General features: G+C 39.9%; 2 protein-coding genes across 3 annotated transcripts; both read right to left on the bottom strand.

Annotated features, from left to right (window-relative positions):
* Window positions 1-5,099: 5,099 nt before the first annotated feature.
* On the bottom strand, window positions 5,100-12,096 carry tfe3b (transcription factor binding to IGHM enhancer 3b). 2 transcript variants are annotated; one of them, XM_087800001.1, is made up of 9 exons: window positions 11,925-12,096; window positions 9,536-9,759; window positions 8,970-9,194; window positions 8,126-8,221; window positions 7,426-7,537; window positions 7,304-7,360; window positions 7,164-7,239; window positions 6,848-6,995; window positions 5,100-6,771 (listed from the first exon to the last, which is right to left on the bottom strand). In XM_087800001.1, the coding sequence occupies exons 2-9, from the start codon at window positions 9,725-9,727 to the stop codon at window positions 6,316-6,318; spliced, it is 1,362 nt and encodes a 453-aa protein (XP_087656127.1). In that variant the 5' UTR covers window positions 9,728-9,759; window positions 11,925-12,096; the 3' UTR covers window positions 5,100-6,315. The 2 variants fall into 2 exon arrangements, with proteins under 2 accessions (XP_087656127.1, XP_087656126.1); XM_087800000.1 differs by having other exon boundaries at window positions 6,848-7,004; window positions 11,925-12,095.
* Window positions 12,097-12,326: 230 nt separating this feature from the next.
* On the bottom strand, window positions 12,327-20,957 carry gnl3l (G protein nucleolar 3 like). Its single transcript, XM_087799999.1, has 15 exons — window positions 20,908-20,957; window positions 20,788-20,831; window positions 19,961-20,053; window positions 19,771-19,887; window positions 19,621-19,704; window positions 19,414-19,549; window positions 19,246-19,349; window positions 17,197-17,341; window positions 16,196-16,283; window positions 15,952-16,129; window positions 14,634-14,776; window positions 14,413-14,549; window positions 12,784-12,947; window positions 12,533-12,704; window positions 12,327-12,406 (listed from the first exon to the last, which is right to left on the bottom strand). The coding sequence occupies exons 1-15, from the start codon at window positions 20,918-20,920 to the stop codon at window positions 12,342-12,344; spliced, it is 1,683 nt and encodes a 560-aa protein (XP_087656125.1). The 5' UTR covers window positions 20,921-20,957; the 3' UTR covers window positions 12,327-12,341.
* Between the last annotated feature and the right edge of the window lie 1,687 nt (window positions 20,958-22,644).

The raw sequence follows: 22,644 nt of genomic DNA, 5'->3' as shown, positions 1-22,644 counted from the left end.
TATTATTCTACTCTACCTTACATCTTATTTATTTATCAAACTGTGTATTATTCTACTCTACCTTATATCTTATTTATTTATCAAACTGTGTATTATTCTACTCTACCTTATATCTTATTTATTTATCAAACTGTGTATTATTCTACTCTACCTTATATCTTATTTATTTATCACACTGTGTATTATTCTACTCTACCTTTCATCTTATTTATTTATCAAACTGTGTATTATTCTACTCTACCTTTCATCTTATTTATTTATCAAACTGTGTATTATTCTACTCTACCTTTCATCTTATTTATTTATCAAACTGTGTATTATTCTACTCTACCTTATATCTTATTTATTTATCAAACTGTGTATTATTCTACTCTACCTTACATCTTATATATTTATCAAACTGTGTATTATTCTACTCTACCTTACATCTTATTTATTTATCAAACTGTGTATTATTCTACTCTACCTTTCATCTTATTTATTTATCAAACTGTGTATTATTCTACTCTACCTTTCATCTTATTTATTTATCAAACTGTGTATTATTCTACTCTACCTTTCATCTTATTTATTTATCAAACTGTGTATTATTCTACTCTACCTTATATCTTATTTATTTATCAAACTGTGTATTATTCTACTCTACCTTACATCTTATTTATTTATCAAACTGTGTATTATTCTACTCTACCTTACATTTTATTTATTTATCAAACTGTGTATTATTCTACTCTACCTTATATCTTATTTATTTATCAAACTGTGTATTATTCTACTCTACCTTACATCTTATTTATTTATCAAACTGTGTATTATTCTACTCTACCTTACATCTTATTTATTTATCAAACTGTGTATTATTCTACTCTACCTTTCATCTTATTTATTTATCAAACTGTGTATTATTCTACTCTACCTTTCATCTTATTTATTTATCAAACTGTGTATTATTCTACTCTACCTTATATCTTATTTATTTATCAAACTGTGTATTATTCTACTCTACCTTACATTTTATTTATTTATCAAACTGTGTATTATTCTACTCTACCTTTCATCTTATTTATTTATCAAACTGTGTATTATTCTACTCTACCTTATATCTTATTTATTTATCAAACTGTGTATTATTCTACTCTACCTTTCATCTTATTTATTGATCAAACTGTGTATTATTCTACTCTACCTTTCATCTTATTTATTTATCAAACTGTGTATTATTCTACTCTACCTTTCATCTTATTTATTTATCAAACTGTGTATTATTCTACTCTACCTTACATCTTATTTATTTATCAAACTGTGTATTATTCTACTCTACCTTACATCTTATTTATTTATCAAACTGTGTATTATTCTACTCTACCTTACATCTTATTTATTTATCAAACTGTGTATTATTCTACTCTACCTTTCATCTTATTTATTTATCAAACTGTGTATTATTCTACTCTACCTTTCATCTTATTTATTTATCAAACTGTGTATTATTCTACTCTACCTTATATCTTATTTATTTATCAAACTGTGTATTATTCTACTCTACCTTTCATCTTATTTATTTATCAAACTGTGTATTATTCTACTCTACCTTTCATCTTATTTATTTATCAAACTGTGTATTATTCTACTCTACCTTACATCTTATTTATTTATCAAACTGTGTATTATTCTACTCTACCTTACATCTTATTTATTTATCAAACTGTGTATTATTCTACTCTACCTTACATCTTATTTATTTATCAAACTGTGTATTATTCTACTCTACCTTATATCTTATTTATTTATCAAACTGTGTATTATTCTACTCTACCTTACATTTTATTTATTTATCAAACTGTGTATTATTCTACTCTACCTTATATCTTATTTATTTATCAAACTGTGTATTATTCTACTCTACCTTTCATCTTATTTATTTATCAAACTGTGTATTATTCTACTCTACCTTACATCTTATTTATTTATCAAACTGTGTATTATTCTACTCTACCTTACATCTTATTTATTTATCAAACTGTGTATTATTCTACTCTACCTTACATTTTATTTATTTATCAAACTGTGTATTATTCTACTCTACCTTACATCTTATTTATTTATCAAACTGTGTATTATTCTACTCTACCTTTCATCTTATTTATTTATCAAACTGTGTATTATTCTACTCTACCTTTCATCTTATTTATTTATCAAACTGTGTATTATTCTACTCTACCTTATATCTTATTTATTTATCAAACTGTGTATTATTCTACTCTACCTTTCATCTTATTTATTTATCAAACTGTGTATTATTCTACTCTACCTTTCATCTTATTTATTTATCAAACTGTGTATTATTCTACTCTACCTTACATCTTATTTATTTATCAAACTGTGTATTATTCTACTCTACCTTACATCTTATTTATTTATCAAACTGTGTATTATTCTACTCTACCTTACATCTTATTTATTTATCAAACTGTGTATTATTCTACTCTACCTTATATCTTATTTATTTATCAAACTGTGTATTATTCTACTCTACCTTATATCTTATTTATTTATCAAACTGTGTATTATTCTACTCTACCTTTCATCTTATTTATTTATCAAACTGTGTATTATTCTACTCTACCTTACATCTTATTTATTTATCAAACTGTGTATTATTCTACTCTACCTTACATCTTATTTATTTATCAAACTGTGTATTATTCTACTCTACCTTACATTTTATTTATTTATCAAACTGTGTATTATTCTACTCTACCTTACATCTTATTTATTTATCAAACTGTGTATTATTCTACTCTACCTTACATTTTATTTATTTATCAAACTGTGTATTATTCTACTCTACCTTTCATCTTATTTATTTATCAAACTGTGTATTATTCTACTCTACCTTACATCTTATTTATTTATCAAACTGTGTATTATTCTACTCTACCTTACATCTTATTTATTTATCAAACTGTCGCATCAAAGTTTGACTCTTTCTGTAAATATCTGTATATTTGTTGACGTCGCTCATCTCGTCGTCGGCTCGTCAACATGGAACATTCATCCGGCCCAACAAAATGACTCCGCAGGCCACATTTAACCCCCGGGCCTCGGGTTTATTTTGTGGAGAAATTGATGTCAACATGAAAACAACAGCTTTGTTGCAGAAGTGACGTCTTTACATTCATAAAAAAGTATTTTAATTCACATTGAAGGTTACATTTACAAACAGGGAGCGAACGTTCTGCTGCATCTTTGCTTCCATTCATCTAACTTGTTATGATCTTCTCTCACAGGAAACGCTCGCAGCAGGACCAGGATCCGAGGTGATGCAGATATTGTTCCGGTGCTGATCCTTCACGGGTTTGACGAGCAGACGGAGGACGAGAGCTGCAGGAACATCCACCAGAAACATGCTGAACAAGAGTAAGTCCACATTTCTGATTCACATTCACCTGCACGTCGATAGAAACACTGTTTTGTTCGTCTGTGATTCACTTGTTTAGAGCTCGTTACCATTTCCATATCATTTTAATCCAACCTCATATTTTCTCTAAAAAATACTTCAAACTAACAGTAATTCATTAGCAATTAACGTTTGACAGCATCTGATAGTTTAATTGAAAGTCTATATTTCCACGGCAACCACAGAAGATCCACGATCATATCATAAAACGGTGATTAATAATTGATTAACTTCTGGAGGCTGGTGTCGACTCATCAGCGTCGGCGCCTCCATCTGACATGTAATGGAACCGAAGATCATTTATTCATGCAAGAGATTTGCTTCGACAAAAAGGGCAGAAATGATTATAAATGATCTCAAAAAATGTTTATTCTTTGTAGTTTCTGGCTCAGCTCTTTAGGAAACCATCAGTACTCCACGATGGATTCTGGTTCCGAGTCGAAAAAGCAGAACCAAAATGCGACAAATGTTTCCGAGCCTCCGACTGGACCCACCAACCCGACCGGTACGTCAACACTTTCCTGGCACGGAAGGTTAATTGATCAATACAAAGTCGTTTATCGTCCTCTGTGACTCGCAGGCACTTTCACAGATGCGTCTGGTTCTGAATCACCGGATCACGCGAGAGGTAGTGAGTCGGTAACACACGTCCTCAGCAGAGACTCATGACGTGTCCACACAGACGTCCACGTCCAGCTGGAGCTGCTGACCCGGGACCGAGAGACGCCTCCTCCTCGGAGCCAGACGTCCGCCAGCCTCGGCCCATCGGAGCCGCCCAATGAAGGTGATGGAGGCGCTTTTGATCTTCGTCCCAGAGACGTCCTGGGTCCGACCCGGGGCTTCCTCCCTCTTCTGGTCAGTCGAGAAAGACTCCAGACACTTTAAGAATCGAGGGCCTGTCGTTGTAAAAACATTTGAATGTTTGTCACGTTTGTTTTCGAGCGAGAGTCCAGGTGAGAGTGATGCAGTTGTTGGTCCAGGGTGTGTCGAAGAGGTCAGAGGTCATTCATCAGAGACTCAGACAAGAGCTTCACGAGTCAGCGTTAAGCGTGTTGACAACATGGATGACCTTCAGGTCGTATTAGTAACACTTGGACCCTGTGATCCAAAATCTTTCTTCAAAGAAGAAGTTTTTCTTCAACACACCCTGAAGCTGCTGATGATTCAAAATGAATATTTCGAAATGATTAGATGGCGACGTGTCAATCAATCTCCACTGCGATTTGACCCTCCCCCCCGACCCCTAAGAGCAGCTTTAGAGGCGTGGCCTCAGTGACTTGCTCACATGCTTTTGAAGACCATCTACCCCACCTTTGATTGAACCCCTTCCATCGTCTCCTCAGATCTGTGCGCGTCCGTCCTGCTGTCCTGCCTCTTCTGCAACCCCCTGGACTGTGTGTCGGCGACCCTCCAGGTGTGCGACCAGTACATGTGCTGCGTGTGCAGCTTCCTGTGCGGCTGCGACCCCACGACCTTCTGCCCGCCGCTCAGCCTCAGCCGCTGCTGCTGCGGCGGCGGCGGCGGCGTCCGCTGCTTCCTGTGCGACTGTCCGGTCTCAGACGTCTGCCTGCAGGCCACCGAGTGTCTGGACCTGGGCATGGAAGTGTCTCAGATGCTGTACCACTGACTCGTTGACACATTGAATGGAAATGTTGGTTTTATTAGAATCATCTGAGAGAAAACAGACGAGATGAACTCGAACGACGAGGACTTTCTGCCTCCAGTTTAGGACGAAAGACAGATCAACGGGTGGAGAACAGACGGGACCATCTTGATTATCTACTGATCTTCAGGGACGTCACAGGAAGTAGAAGAAGAGCTGCTCGACCAAAACAACATGTCCGGCTCATAGAGTATGTCTCGAAGGTAAATCTTATCTTTGCTAAATAATACTTTCATTAAAAACAACTTAATTTGGCTGAATTAATGTCTCGTGTCGAAGCTTTACAAAAACACAAATTCTCACACAGTACGTCTGATCCAAATAGAAAAGTCAATGCAGAGTCACACACATTCATGATGCGAAGTGACAGACGTCACCGTTACATTGAATAGTACTCGCAGTATTTCATGAAATAACATCTGAACACATAGTGGTGACGGCGGTCGTCTTTTAAACGTCGTAAAAGAAGCGTTAGTTTGCATTTGTTCGTCCAAAGTTAAGACGCGTCGAACAAACGCGGTTAAAGAGACGTGAGACACGCCTCGGGTATCAAAAACAAGTGTTAAAACTCTACAGTACTAAAAGGATATAGTTGTTCTGTCGTGGTGACACGGAGTAGAAATTCAAAAATAAAACATTGTTTCGTCAAACGTAGCTACACCAGAAGAGGTCCTGCTTTGGCTAACTAGGTTCAGCAGCTCGAGGATTCTTTACAAAACATGCTGCGACTCGCGCGTCACTCGGTCTGACAGAAACTGCATAGATGCAATAAAATAAGGTGCAATAAAATTGCTCAAAATAAAAATATTCTTATGTACAATAAGGAGTAATGTTCCACAAATGTGCCAATTTCATTTGAGGAAATCCCTTGTGTTCTGCTGCTGGTGACTCGGGACCCTGATGCCAGGCAGCTCAGTCAAGCTTCTTCCCTCTTTGTCATCTCACGATAAATTCAAGCAAACTTTAAATTCCTCTTACATCTCTGGATAAAATCTTTAACGTAGAATTAATTCTTAATCCAAATATATAATATATATATAATCCTCCCGACAAACAAACAATCCTGATAATCTGTTAGCAATGTCAATGCTAGCTACGTTAGCATTTTCAATTCTAAAACTTCTAAAATGAGGCTTAAAAATGATGTCAGGACGAACTCTTTTCGTACAGTCAGTGGCGGGTCCTCAGGTCATCACAAGTCCTCGTCCATGTCCAGGCTGCTCCTGCTGCTTTTGGAGGCACCGGGCGACAGAGGCGAGAAGAGCTGGTCGCCCACCGCCTCCGGAGACAAGGTGCAGTCGTCGTCCATCAGGATGTCTCCCAGGCCCACGTCGGGGTAGAGGGCCGAGCCGGAGGGGTCGTCCAGCTCCCCGAAGCTGAGGCTGCCCAGGTCCAGGGGGCTGCTGAGGGTGACCCCTGCTGGAGAGTCAGAGGACGGCGGGGACAGGAAGGAAGCCGGCAACGTCTGACCCATGGCTGCGGCGCCGAGGCTGAGGAGGGTCTGAGCCGAGGCGGACCCGTTGGGGTGCAGAGGCTGGTCGGAGTGCAGGAGCGACGGCTGCTGCAGCAGCGACGGGTCAGAGCTCAGCGCCGAAGACATACCGGCCGGGGCGTTGAGGCCGTGGACCCGAGCTTGCATTTCCAGTTCCTGAAAAAGGCAGCGAGAGATCGTTGAAGGTCGGCGTGTGACCAGAGAACCAGAATCACATCAGCGCGTCACTCGCCTGGATCCGCAACATCAGACTGTGGTTGGCTTGTTCCAGCTTCTTCTGACGCACCTCCACGTCCTTGGCCCTCTGCTGCTCCTTCTGCAGCTTCCTGATGTAGTCCACGGACGCCTTCAGGATCGTTCCTTTGTTCCAGCGCATTTCGCTGGGAAGCCAGAGTGACGACAAGTACATAGGAAGAGAGGATAAGACGGTTGCCTGGCAACAACGAGGCTTAAGAAACAACAGCAAAGGACTTCCAACCAAAATGAATTTGACTCAAGTTTAGACGGATTGGTGACTTTGGTCATTGATAACAAGAAGCAGAACTTACGGGTCACTTGTCTTTGGTATGAGGGTACCAAGCTCCTTAATGCGATCGTTAATGTTGAATCTTCGCCTCCTCTCGACTACAACGATGATCAATGTTCAATATTCTCTGGGATGATTCCGAGGTGAGGAAGTGTCACTTACTCAAGTTGTGGTTGTCCTTCTTCTGCCTTTCCTTCATCAGAGCTTTAGCGTCTGCGTCTAGAAGACGAAACCATTTAGACTCAAAAACATTATTATACTTTTTTTTTTTTTTTAAACCTTACCAGTTATTTCCCTTTTGATTTGTGGAAGGTCAGCAGGACAGGAGTTGCTGACGGCGAGGGTTGGAGCAGCCATTCCAGGACTATGGTAAACATCCAGCAGATTTCCTGGCAGCTACAAGAAACAGTGTCAAAGAAACAGTATCTGACACCAACATGTGGAACTGACAAGACCCACAGATTCCTCCTGAAAGACGGTTCTAGACCTTGATAATCACTCGAGGAAGAAAAAGTCAAAATATTGCATTTCCTTTTAAAATGAAATTACATTTTCAATATTGTTTAAAAAGCATCAAAATGATTTAAACTCATCTTAAAATCTTAAATACATTTACCATGTTGTGCTTCCTTTTCTTTTCTTCCAAAAGCATCACCATAATCCTCATTTTCTGGTGAGTGTCAAAAGTTAAGCAAGTCCTTTCCTATCCGTTGAAAACTGGAAGCTTAGCAAGCGACTTTTTCTGTGAGGAGGAGTTACTCTTGTTTCACTTCTTCCTTCATATCTTGTGTCCTCTGATAAGTCACCCCGCCCAGCCAGCACTTTTGTGACAAATGGTAAGTGAGTGCTAGAAACATGCATTCACCGTTACAGTAAATGAGTCGGGATTCCACACAACAGGAAGACTTTCTACCATAAAGCGCGATCGATCCACAATAATAAAGACTCAAAAAGTAAAGACTCGTCGTGTCGTCAGTAACTCACCGTGTTCGGCAGCTGAAGGCCTGAGTCGATCAACGTGATGATGTCATCGTTAAAACTGGATTCAAGACTAATTATGTCGTCGATCACGTCTTCAATCTGAGACACAAGAAGACGTTTGTCAAACAACTTTAGGTTTAGAAGACAAAGCAGCAATTTAAGATGCGTTTGGAGCAGAAACGTATTTTCTTGTCGACACATTTCAACATTGACTTGAGTTCACGAGTCCGCCGCGAAAAATGCCGTTCAAAAAAATCAATTCTTTCTCACAGCAAGACGAGGAAACTGAATGAGAATCTTATCTTCCACATGGTCACATAAGATTTTCAACTGAACATCAACAGAAGCACTGAAGCATTTTTTCATTCGAACCGTTTTTTCTCACTCAAACTTCCTCTTTACACAGACAAATGAAACCAGACAGAAGAAAGTCGACACATCTGTGTCTCTTCTGAAGCATCGACGCAGCCAGTGAATGAAATTAACTTTTAGATTCTGTTACACATCAGTATAGAGTCAGATTATTGTTACAAAGTCTCCGCAGGCTGAAGAGAAACGTGTTCGCTGGTCAAAGCAGAGACGCAGTATTTAGCATCATAACGTGACACCAAGCCAACGAGCTCATGATAACAACGAGCACACACCAGACGCTGCAGAACAAACGAAAAAGCAATTAAGTAAGAAGTGAGTAAAAGGCTGAAAATGCAAAGTTGCAAAAAGAAGAAGAAAAGTGACCAGAGAGGAAACCAATGTCCGTGTTGTGAAATGTGCCGAGTCAGCCGACCGGACCAACCGACAGGATCTACACAGATGTTTGAGAAAAAGGAAAATCAGGAATTTCCCTTACTTCCTCTTTGTTGGAGCTGATGTTCAGCAGGGCCATGGGGCTGTTGGGGGCACTGCTGGCGGTGGGGCCGACTTCAGGGGCCGAACTGCACTGGGGCCCCGGGGACACCCCCAGAGTTTGAGTGACGGCCCGGTTGCCCAAAGTGGTGGAGAGGTACTGCTTCACCTGCTGCTTCTGGGCCTGCTGGATGTGGTATTTGGTGGGGTTCTCCAGATGCGTCTGCACCTGCATGGATCACGCGTGTGAAAAGATGCTTTTGAAACAATTACTGGACTTAAGAAGCAGCGAGACGATCAAAATATTTGATCACAGATTACATACCTAATTATAACCAGACATTGTTCATGTTTTAACTCAAACTAGACGCATATAAAGCAACTTGTACTCGTATATATTGATTTATTAAGTTCAATCTTGTTTAATCAATTAAAAGTGACTCAACACCTCGATTCATTAGTATAATTACTTTAAAACTATATTTAAAACTGTAGTGAATTAAATGGCGTTTTCAGGAAACTGTCAATTGAAGGTTTGTTTTGCTCCAGAGATCCAAGAAGAGCTCCTACCTTGAGTACCTCCATGGGTACCTGTGCCGGGGGGGGGCGGGCAGCATTGGGGGGTAGCGTGACGGAGATGGCAGGAGTGGAGTCGGAGGCACGAAGCTGAGAGACGGTGGCTTGTTGCTGCGACTCACGTCGCTCCTGCTCCTGCGCCTGCTCCCGCATCAGCTGTTGCCGCAGCAACACTCGCGAGGACATGTTGACGGGATGGTCGAGGACCCGAGACGGCGCTGGAACCAACGGAGCAACATTTATTTATCTCAGTTTAAATATCATTTACAATCTCATGCATTTGTACTGAAAACATACAAGTTCACAGAGATAAACATCTAAAAGAACCAACAAATAAAATGTTTTTTAACATTTGCAATTTTCAAGACATGTTCCCGCATCAATCCTTTTACTTCATGGATGGACTGAAGGTGGACATGAAGGTGGACATGAAGGTGGACATGAAGGTGGACATGAAGGTGGACATGACGGTGGACATGAAGGTGGACATGAAGGTGGACATGACGGTGGACATGAAGGTGGACATGACGGTGGACATGACGGTGGACATGACGGTGGACATGAAGGTGGACATGACGGTGGACATGAAGGTGGACATGACGGTGGACATGAAGGTGGACATGAAGGTGGACATGACGGTGGACATGACGGTGGACATGACGGTGGACATGACGGTGGACATGAAGGTGGACATGAAGGTGGACATGACGGTGGACATGAAGGTGGACATGACGGTGGACATGACGGTGGACATGAAGGTGGACATGAAGGTGGACATGAAGGTGGACATGACGGTGGACATGAAGGTGGACATGACGGTGGACATGACGGTGGACATGAAGGTGGACATGACGGTGGACATGAAGGTGGACATGACGGTGGACATGAAGGTGGACATGACGGTGGACATGACGGTGGACATGAAGGTGGACATGACGGTGGACATGAAGGTGGACATGACGGTGGACATGACGGTGGACATGAAGGTGGACATGACGGTGGACATGAAGGTGGACATGAAGGTGGACATGAAGGTGGACATGACGGTGGACATGAAGGTGGACATGACGGTGGACATGACGGTGGACATGAAGGTGGACATGACGGTGGACATGACGGTGGACATGAAGGTGGACATGACGGTGGACATGAAGGTGGACATGACGGTGGACATGAAGGTGGACATGAAGGTGGACATGACGGTGGACATGACGGTGGACATGAAGGTGGACATGACGGTGGACATGAAGGTGGACATGAAGGTGGACATGACGGTGGACATGAAGGTGGACATGACGGTGGACATGAAGGTGGACATGAAGGTGGACATGACGGTGGACATGACGGTGGACATGAAGGTGGACATGAAGGTGGACATGAAGGTGGACATGAAGACGATGAGTTGGACTTTGAAGGACATACAAATATGGAGGTGATAAAGCCAAAAGACAAAAAGAAAACGATGATTTAAGTATTAATTTATCTCACAAGCCTCAAGTTGATTGAATATTACTGAAGAATAAAAAAAAAGTAATAAAACACTTTTACATTGTTTGGAGGAATACTTTGCGGAACTCAAGTGTTAAATAGGAAACATTCATGACATTTTACCATCAGACAAAAATTTTGCCAAACAAACTTCAGCTCAAAAGTCATTTCTCTCCTGCAGCGAGTTTAACCATTAAAGGATTATTGTCCACGAAGAGATGTTGTGGCGAAAAGAGAAGATAAACAGCAGAAAGATGTCTGGACACAGATTCAAATGTGTTGTATATTAAGCTGCTTGTTCAACCACTATAAACAGGTACTTACCACTGCAGTTCAGAAACAACACCAAAGTTTAAATATGTCATAATCCTTAGACTCATTTACTATCAAAGTCTATACATGAAAACATTCTTTAATTAATATGATTAAGTTCAAACATGGAATATATACTTTTTAAATCATTAATATTATTTTCCAACTTAGGCAACAGAGAAATCCCCGTTACATCACTTCTGTCAGTGGCGACACTAGATGTTATTCAAACTTTTGATTTAATTCTCGCTATAAATGACGCATTAAGAACACTTGTGTGATTTGAGTGTTTTATAAAAAGGACGTAAAGAGAAGAATGAGTTTTAATGCCAGTTTAACTCCGGGCCTACATCAACACCGCGACTATATATTACACGAATCAAGAAAATAAAACTAACTTTAAAATTACACTTTCATTCGACAAAACGCGAGCCAGGATGGAAAACAATGCGGTTTCTGTGCACTTACTTCACGTTAGTCAAAAATAAATAAATCAAGAGAAACTGGCGTATTTACGTTGTTAGCATGCTAACTAGCGGCTAACCGTAGCAGCTAACTAGCTAGCATAAGATTACGAACATACTGTGTTTTCAAGTCGTTCGTCACATCCGCGCGTCCGTCGCCTCGTCGCTCGGATCTGCCATCTTCAGAATGTTGAATAAACTCCACACACGGACGACAATAGTGGTTTCGCTGCTGTTGTTTACTCGGGCCAAAGAGCTGAGGTCATCGTCTGGTTCACCCGGAACTTCATGCGAGATTAGCCGCGAGAACACTTTCAACTTCTTATCTTCCAGGAGTTTTAGTGGAAACTTCCACCAGTGCAGAGAAACACCATCAATATAGTTGGACTGGACGTCCTTCTCGTATGACATAAATAAACTGCATTTATTCACACAGTAATAAAACATATTTGAATCACAGCCTCTGAAATGACATTCTGTAACACAAATACAGAAGTGTAGCAAAACATACGCACAAAAACTTGAATTTACTTTTTTTAATCTGCAAAAGAGAAGTCCAAGGCAGATGTTAATGTGTCCGAGAGCTTGGTGGCAATTTTATCTGCAGAAACAAAGTGAAAAAAACAATTAATTTACCTCCCAAAATAAAAGATTCCACAGTGTCTTTGTAATGTCCGTTTGAAAGCTCATTGAAATGACTCTGGTATCAAAGCAGAAGTCCACGAACCTGCTCTTTTTTGTTGTTTCTTTCTCTTCTTGCCAGCAGCCCGAAGTGCTTGACCCTGATGAAGTGGATCTATATTCAAGATCCCCTTCAGATCTGGAGCTCTGGCCACAGCCTCAGCAACAGGCTCCGACTTCGGCCTCTGAGATTTGATCTCCACCGTCATGCCTCCGAACTATTGAGCGCGACACACACACACACACACATATCGGTCAGTGACCAGTTAACTTGACAGAGCACGACACTCTTGATACCTCACAGTCCTGCTCGTCATCCATGGTTTCTGTGTCGTCCTTCAACGGCTGCTTTTCTAAAGACGCTTCAATTTGTTGGTATAACGAAGAATCCACTGGTTCACTCTGTGTCATCCCAGTGGTTTCGATGCAGATTCCCATCTGGACATCTGCACACACGGTTTCTGAACGAGAACAAACATCAGATGATGGGTATTATATACATCCGTTCAATAAAAATACAATAATTAACCTTGATTTTATTTTGCCAGACATTAAAAATGTGAACACATTTACACAAGAATAATTTACAAGGATCTAATGGAATTTCATGATTTACAAATTTTATTAATGCACGATATTTTGTGGATGTGAAAGTTGGTACAGGAACTAACTTTTCCGGAAAATAAATGGTTTCATTTGGGATATTATTACATATTTCCCCAAAATAGGTCACATTTCCTTTTCTGGGTAAAATGTTGTGCGTCTGTTTTTGTGTGAATTCCGCTCCTGGATAAGTGAGTTGTGTTGAACGATGGGATATTATGACCGACTTCACAGTCCTTACGGGTGTTTTTACACAAGTAGCTGCAATAATTTAATTCTATGAAATCAACAATCATTAGAAATGTGTCATAAAAACCACACTCTGCATATTATGGGGTTAGAATCCTTCCCGTTAGAATCTCTAGGCTGTTGCGTTTGTATTCCAGTCATTATAGTAGGAAGTATTTATTTACCAGAATTATGCTTCAAGTACTTTGAAATGAAAAGTACAATGAGTAACAAAACAATGATGAATGAATGTTTGAATTTGCCTTCATGTTTTTTGTTTTTGTCAAATACAAATTCCTGCTGCGTCGTCTGAAGTAAAGGTTCATTAAATGACGGACAGACTTCGGGAAATTGGCTAATATCAATAGCATCATGCGATTGATTGGCTGTAGATACTGACAATAACACCTCAATGCAATTGATGGAACCAAAATCCAACAAGTGAAAAAACATGTTAAAAGCTACTCCAGCAACGATATTACTACTCCTTCAAATATTACTTTGCTACAGAGAAATGAAATGAAAACAACAAAATATTTATAAGCATTACCAGAAACATCGGGTCCAAATATTATATAATAACAACTATTACAATATTATTCCCAATATTATGAGTTATATATAGTTAATGTTATAATGAGGTGACATTCTGTTTGTAATAAAGTAATCATGGGAAAATCTGCCTGTTAGAGTCAAATAATATTAGGTTAGGTAGAGATTAGGTTAGATTAGGTTGATCCTCAGCAGGTCTCCTTCGGGAAATGGTTTTTTTTCCAATTAGTCACAGCAATAAAGCAATTATTCATGAAAATAAATAAAAATTAAATAAGAACAAGAACAAAGAGAAATAAAGAGAAAGAACATAGATCAAAGAAAAATAAAGAAAAGAAAAGAAGAAAAGAAAGAAAAGAAAAGAGAAGAAAAGAAAAGAAAGAAAAGAAAAGGAAAGAAAGAAAAGAAAAGAAAGAAAATTAAAGAAAAGAAAGAAAAGAAGAAAAAGATTAATAATAAAAAAAATGAAAAAAATGAAAACAGTCGACTGGTTTCAAATAATAAACTAAAGTTCTCCAACATCCTGTTTCTAGAAGCTTTTACCTGCCAGGACCTCCTGGTTCCCCAACTCCAGCTGCTCCCAGTCAAAAGCTTTACCCATCTCTGTGACTATTTCTGCGCTGACGTGTGTGGGGAGACTGTGAGTCTCTGGAGGGTGAGTGAAGTAGCTGATCTTCCCGCTGGTCAGGAGTGAACATCAACATCAAGCAGCAACACTTATTTGAAATTCATTGCTTGTAACATTCCACAGGTGAGTGACGCACCTGGTCCAGTCCATCAACACGCTCTTGGCCGCTTTGTCAGTGTCCGGCAGACCCCCCTTCCTCAGTTTACCCTGCCGTCGAGCAAGCAGAGCCAAGAACTCCAGAGCCGTGTGAAAGTCAGGCACACCGTAGTTCTCCATGATCTGAGTCAAAACAAGGATTTATTTCAACAAAACATTGAAAATAGTTGATGCTTCATTTTTCTGTTCAACTACGGTCCAGAGTAGTGTTGTGGTTCAGTGGTGGTTCAGTGGTGGTTCAGTGGTGGTTCAGTGGTGGTTCAGTGGTGGTTCAGTGGTGGTTCAGTGGCGGTTCAGTGGCGGTTCAGTGGCGGTTCAGTGGCGGTTCAGTGGCGGTTCAGTGGCGGTTCAGTGGTGGTTCAGTGGTGGTTCAGTGGTGGTTCAGTGTTGGTTCAGTGGCGGTTCAGTGGTGGTCCAGTGGTGGTTCAGTGGTGGTTCAGTGGCGGTTCAGTGGCGGTTCAGTGGTGGTACTTGTTGTGGTTCAGTGGTGGTTCAGTGGTGGTACTTGTTGTGGTTCAGTGTTGGTTCAGTGGTGGTTCAGTGGTGGTTCAGTGGTGGTACTTGTTGTGGTTCAGTGGTGGTTCAGTGGTGGTCCAGTGGTGGTACTTGTTGTGGTTCAGTGGTGGTTCAGTGGTGGTTCAGTGGTGGTTCAGTGGTGGTCCAGTGGTGGTCCAGTGGCGGTCCAGTGGCGGTTCAGTGGTGGTACTTGTTGTGGTACTTGTTGTGGTACTTGTTGTGGTTCAGTGGTGGTTCAGTGGTGGTCCAGTGGTGGTACTTGTTGTGGTACTTGTTGTGGTACTTGTTGTGGTTCAGTGGTGGTTCAGTGGTGGTTCAGTGGTGGTCCAGTGGTGGTCCAGTGGTGGTCCAGTGGTGGTTCAGTGGTGGTTCAGTGGTGGTTCAGTGGTGGTTCAGTGGTGGTCCAGTGGTGGTTCAGTGGTGGTTCAGTGGTGGTCCAGTGGTGGTCCAGTGGTGGTACTTGTTGTGGTTCAGTGGTGGTTCAGTGGTGGTTCAGTGGTGGTTCAGTGGTGGTTCAGTGGTGGTCCAGTGGTGGTTCAGTGGTGGTTCAGTGGTGGTCCAGTGGTGGTCCAGTGGTGGTACTTGTTGTGGTTCAGTGGTGGTTCAGTGGTGGTTCAGTGGCGGTTCAGTGGCGGTTCAGTGGCGGTCCAGTGGTGGTACTTGTTGTGGTTCAGTGGTGGTTCAGGGGTGGTTCAGTGGTGGTTCAGTGGTGGTTCAGTGGTGGTTCAGTGGTGGTTCAGTGGTGGTTCAGTGGTGGTTCAGTGGTGGTCCAGTGGTGGTACCTGTGTCTTGTTGCAGCGCCGCAGGATGGCTTCCACAGGCGTCACCGGATCAACGAGCTGTTCTATCTTCACACAGTTACGGAGAATCATGGCGGCGTCGGTCGTTGAAGTTGCCATGACGATTCCCGGACAATCGAGGAGCTTGATGTGTTTGTCTAAATGCACTTCTTGGAGGCACCTGAGAACAAAACCAAGCTTTACATCGACTCGTCAAAGCAAGAAAACCAAATGTTTATCTTCTCACTTGGTGACACCAGGAGTCGCTCCGACGCTACAGGCTCGCGCTCGCTTGAGGCTGTTGATCAAACTGCTCTTTCCCACATTAGGAAAACCTGCAGAGTTCATGTAAAAATAGTATTAATAATCATTTATGAACAGATTAAAAAATAATCATTGCCTGTATTTTTGATATACTGTATAATGAGAAATCTATGGTTATTATCTTTGACTTGTCAATAAAGAAGCAGCTCATCATGTGAGAGTTCAATCATAATTTCACTCATTTTCTTCTCTCATGTCGACTTATGTGGATTTTATTTCAGATTAATCTGTCATTTTTAGCGTTATAGACGAGCATGTTTGTTCATTTTAATGTAGGAACTGGAGCTCAGCTGTTCTCATGTGAAACTCTGAATTGTTAAGAAAAACTTTAATAAGTCTATATTTTAAGATTGTTTGTAGCAGAGGATTCAGGCCAATAGAGTAAATTCCGAACAAAGAAACATAAGAGCTGTTCTGGACAGTCATATCATAATATTTAAGATTGATAATAATTGTACCTACAGTATATAGTGAGTAAGTAAGTATATAGCACGTTCTCAAGGTGCTTCACAGAAAAGCAGAAATAAAAACATAGTTATTTTAAAAATTAAACAGTACATCAAGAAGAGCACAATAGTAGCAACAGTATGACAAAAGACAAGATAAATCCCATCAGCAGATTATGAAGAGACATTTCTGCCTGTTACTCCAAAAAGAAACTGATTACTTTAAAACTTTAAGAGAAGGTGTTAACATGCATCAAACTCAAAGCCAAGGAGCCGGAGTCAGTATATGTTACTCGCTAACGTTCATGTTGAAACGGTGAGCAGGATGAACAGAGATAATAAAGAGAGATCAAAAAATGCATAGAAAATATCATAAATCCGACACACACTTGCAGTTACAGACATTTCTATGTTTACAAATGTTCATCACCTCGACTGTTTGTGACTCAGCCTTACATATGAAGTATAAAATACTCACCGACGACACCGACCGTGATCGCCGTCTTGATGTCCAGGTTACGACAGTAGTTGCCGAGTAGTTTCATCAGACAGTCTGCTCCGATACAAGCGCTGCTATTGAGGAGCTCCGTGGTCGCTTGAGTCACTGAGACGTTGGAGCGTTTCTGAGACGGAAGATAGGCTTTGTTATTCAAAATGTTGTGCCGTACTTAGGGATGCGCGAAATTGGTAAAAAGTGCGATATTAGATATTGGTATCTTAAATTGCGAGATCGATATAAAAGCAATATTTTTTTCTTTCACCTCAAAATGTAGCGGCAGGAGTGAGTGCTGTAGTGGGGGTTTAGAGAAGGAAAACGATACAATCCCTTTGGTTTATTTCCGCGCTGCGGTGCCGGCATGCTCTGATATAAATTTCACTTATAACGCTCAGTCCCGCGAAACTGAGCGACATCAGAGAGGAGCCGCCGGCGCGTGGTGATATCACCAAATCAATAATAAATCCACCTCCTTGTACACGCACACATAACACTTTATAAATGACGCTAACAACTTAGCTCGTTAGCATACGGTGAAGACGGACAGGTTTGTTTGGAAGTTCACGATCTTCTAAGAAAACAACTGAGACGAGATGAAAAGTTCTTACAATATGTTGCTTTAACAAAGAAGGTTGAAAGAGACGAGTGACTGGATCACTAGTGTTTGACTAGATCATAAGTTAGTATTACTTCACTGGATCACTAGTGTTTGACTAGATCATAAATTAGTATTACTTCACTGGATCACTAGTGTTTGACTAGATCACAAGTTAGTATTACTTCACTGGATCACTAGTGTTTGACTAGATCATAAGTTAGTATTACTTCACTGGATCACTAGTGTTTGACTAGATCATAAGTTAGTATTACTTCACTGGATCACTAGTGTTTGACTAGATCACAAGTTAGTATTACTTCACTGGATCACTAGTGTTTGACTAGATCACAAGTTAGTATTACTTCACTGGATCACTAGTGTTTGACTAGATCACAAGTTAGTATTACTTCACTGGATCACTAGTGTTTGACTAGATCATAAGTTAGTATTACTTCACTGGATCACTAGTGTTTGACTAGATCACAAGTTAGTATTACTTCACTGGATCACTAGTGTTTGACTAGATCATAAGTTAGTATTACTTCACTGGATCACTAGTGTTTGACTAGATCATAAGTTAGTATTACTTCACTGGATCGCTAGTGTTTGACTAGATCATAAGTTAGTATTACTTCACTGGATCACTAGTGTTTGACTAGATCACAAGTTAGTATTACTTCACTGGATCACTAGTGTTTGACTAGATCATAAGTTAGTATTACTTCACTGGATCACTAGTGTTTGACTAGATCACAAGTTAGTATTACTTCACTGGATCACTAGTGTTTGACTAGATCATAAGTTAGTATTCCTTCACTGGATCACTAGTGTTTGACTAGATCATAAGTTAGTATTACTTCACTGGATCACTAGTGTTAGACTAGATCATAAGTTAGTATTACTTCACTGGATCACTAGTGTTAGACTAGATCATAAGTTAGTATTACTTCACTGGATCACTAGTGTTTGACTAGATCATAAGTTAGTATTACTTCACTGGATCACTAGTGTTTGACTAGATCACAAGTTAGTATTACTTCACTGGATCACTAGTGTTTGACTAGATCATAAGTTAGTATAACTTCACTGGATCACTAGTGTTTGACTAGATCAGAAGTTAGTATTACTTCACTGGATCACTAGTGTTTGACTAGATCATAAGTTAGTATTACTTCTGTGTATAAACTGAGCCGCGCCGGCAAGACAACAACGAGACATAGAAGTACAAATTGAAAACTTTACAGAACGTGACACTGATTGGTTAAGAAATGCTCAATTTGTACAATAAAACATTATAAATGACATGTTTTCAATGCATATAGCACGTGCCAATATCACGATATCAATATTTTTTCTATATCGTGCAGCCCTAGCCTTACTCTTAGCTTTCCATCTTCTTATTGATCCGTTAAACGAACCAAAACGTGACTCACCAGGTTCTTGGACTGCTGCTGAGTCGAAGCCTTGAACGCCACCGTGGGGAACTCATTCCGAAGATAGCGGATCCACTTCTCTACGATCTCCTTTGAGACTAAATCTACATGAAATAAAGTCCAAATGAGTTAAGATGTCATTACACTTGTTACTAGAGGCAAACCCACCGATTTTATTGAGCACCAGAACAATCTTTTTATTGGTTCCACTTTGAATGACGGCCTGCTCCACCTGAGGACATCTGCAGCCCAGTGGGTCTCGCGCATCCAGAACCTCCAGAATGACATCAGCAGCATCGACCACCTTCATCGACACATAAAACATTTACACAAACTATACACTCAACGTTGACTCTTTAGTTTTTGTAACATTACCTTTTTAAACTCTCTATAATATGCTTTTCTGGAATTCTCAGTTTCAAAGTTAACATTCTTCTCCAGACTCTGCAGCTCCGTCTCCTGTGAGTTCAGGACGTCAGCAAACAAGTGATGATGTGAATCATGTCTTGATCGATAAACACTCACCCTGTGGTCAAACTCCCTCTGTCGCTGTAGGATGTCACTCTGAAAGCTCTGCAAGTTCCTCCTCTTCATCAGCTGCTGTTCTCTGGATACTTTCTGCTTCTCCTGGAGCTCCTGGAGCTGATGAAGACCAACTTTCACACTTGGAACGCTTCCCTTAAGTGATGATTACAATAAAGTGAAAGATGTTTACCCTTTGCCGTCGGACTTCTTCAGGTTTCTTCTGGATCCGTCTGTGCGGCCCAGAGGTTCTACCCAATCCTTCACCTTTGGGGCCATCTTTACTCTGCATGAAGCCACCGAGATCATCAAATAAACATCAAGTACACACATGGACACGGATTCATGCAAACTACAATTCATTCAAATAGTTTTGTTGCTTTTAAGCATACATACTTTTAACCGCAAGTAAGTAAGTCATTTGTATTAATATAGCGCTTTTCCAGACCAGGGTCACAAAGCGCTTAAACAATCAAAAAAATATTCAATAAAGTATATACTTTAAATGTCAAGATAAGAGAAAACATTGTATTAGGAAAACATCTATTTTTCAGATAATGTGGCATAAACAATAACAATCAGATTATTAATTTTTCGTCAGATCTCATTTGACTTTCAATGTTTTTAAATTATTAAAAGAAAATGTACTTCTAGTGTTGACTGCCTTTCTAAATTAAGAGCAAATCCCAAGAACAAACTATTCAAATAACTAACGAGTCTAGAATAGATAACAAGTCAGTTTTAACTTTGAAATAAAGTTGATGTTTCTGATTCAAGCCTTTGAAATACTTGTACTTTATATCAGGACTTATCAAGACAGGTTTATTCATAGCCAGCTACCATTATATAATATAATTAAGATTATTGTTGTATTTTTAACTCCAAAGACTATTTTTTAACAACAAACATTCGACAATTCGATCGACATGTTTTGTTATTAAGAATAATATTGACTAAGTTTGATCTGCTTTCGTCGAGAGTTCTTTAATGTCAACAACTTGACTCTCGAGATCTTCTTACCTTAGACTTGCCGACGAAACCAAGACGCTTCGCTCGTTTTTGCTCTGGAAGATAAAAAAAATCCCAACGTTATATTAGAAGTTTATCCACATGTGAGGTTTAGTTAGCATTAACACGTACTAGCTTTAGACATGCTTCCACATCACGTGACAGGAGCTGCTGAGCATGCGCACAAAGTCCAGGCAAAACATCCGCTATCTTTCAAAGTAAAAGCTCAGGAGCTGGTACGTATTATTTAGATTTAATTTCTTAAAACTCCGTTGTTGCCATGAAGCAACATGTAGAATAATCGATAGTTGGCGTTTAAACAAATGATTTAAACGAAACGTAAGTAGATTTCCAGAAACTGTCAGTCAGTAAATTGTACGTTAAAACGTTTTTATAGAAACAATTATAAATAACAGAAATGTACTTCAAACATTTTATTTTACTTATTTAGAACCTCCCTATAATGTTACCACACTCTTTTTTCAAGTTTTTGGTTTTCACCTTTTCAAAGGAATATTTTCATAAACATTTTTAAATAATTAACTACAATTCCGCTGGTCTCAAAAAGTTTGTAGTAACTTGATATGAAGTTACTCCATAAGTGACATGAATTTGGTGACCATCAGAGTTGTAATTACAAAGCTATTACAAAATGTATGTGAAACATTGCACAGAAATGTTGATAATTAAAAGTTCAAGAAGAAATTAAAAAAACTAATGAGTGTAGTAACTTGACATGATGGTACTCCATGAGTGACATGAATTTGGTGAACATCAGAGTTGTTAAAATTCTGGTTCTTACTTTCAGATCTATTCATGGTCAGACCTTCATGATCTGATCCAGACTTACACCCCAGCTCGGGCTCTGAGGTCTGTGGATCAGAATCTACTGATGGTTCCTGAACTTCTGGACCAGAGGAGAGAAATCCTTCCAGACTGTTGCTCCTAAGCTTTGGAACCATCTCTGTGTTTGATGATCTATATCCATAGCTGGTCTGCACCGGCAGGTTTTCCTGGCTTTAGTTCTCCTCAGCTGCACCTTCGCCTGATCCACGAGGTCGTGAAGGGAGGAGAGGACGGCAGCACAGATGATGGTCCTCGTCTGAGAGGGGCAGGAGGTGGTGGGGATGAGGGGAGGGGGACCAGAAGAAAAGGGTTGCCGGACGTAGGAGGGCTGGAGGTGGTTAGACTTGTTCAGGTTGTTGGCCCCGTGTTAATTAATTAAAGTATAAAATAAGAATATTTATAGTGTGTATGGAGACCCTCAGGCTAAAGTATGATTTTAAAGTAATAATAAAATAAATAATTATTATATGAACAAATAATTATTTCTTAATAGGTTGCAAAGAATGTAGACATTAAATAAGTTGATTTGCTTGTCATTTATTTAAATCTAAAAATATACACAGTGATGATAACAACGATAAATTAATAACTTATCTACAGTATCGCTGGTTATCAAGAGTTAACGACTATGCAAGTATTTAACTTCTAATCCATCTAAAGTACAGGCTCGTCATGTTGCTCCTCATTCAGCAACATCCGCTTCAAACGCTTGGACACGACAAGAGTGTGTGTCGTCCAGAGAGAGAGTGGATCACGAGAGATCATCCTGTGGAGCTGGACCTCCTTCGAAGGTTCTAACAAAGAAGCTCCAAGAAATGATGCATGAAGTTTAAATCCATTTCTAATGTCAAGCACAGATAAAAAAAAACATGAACATGATTTGACAGCAGGTTATAAATAACTGTGTGTCTAGTTCTAAAGGTCAGTGGAGCTCAGGCGAATATCAGGTTACCTTGGGAAGCTTCCTGGATTGGTTTAGATGTTGTAAGAAGCTCAGGAAGTCACTGAGAACCGAACTTTAAA

The sequence above is a fragment of the Callionymus lyra genome, chromosome 10 (genome assembly GCF_982586985.1).
Source record: "Callionymus lyra chromosome 10, fCalLyr1.hap1.1, whole genome shotgun sequence".
Lineage (NCBI taxonomy): Eukaryota > Metazoa > Chordata > Actinopteri > Syngnathiformes > Callionymidae > Callionymus > Callionymus lyra.
This window is presented reverse-complemented; position numbering and strand designations above follow the sequence as displayed.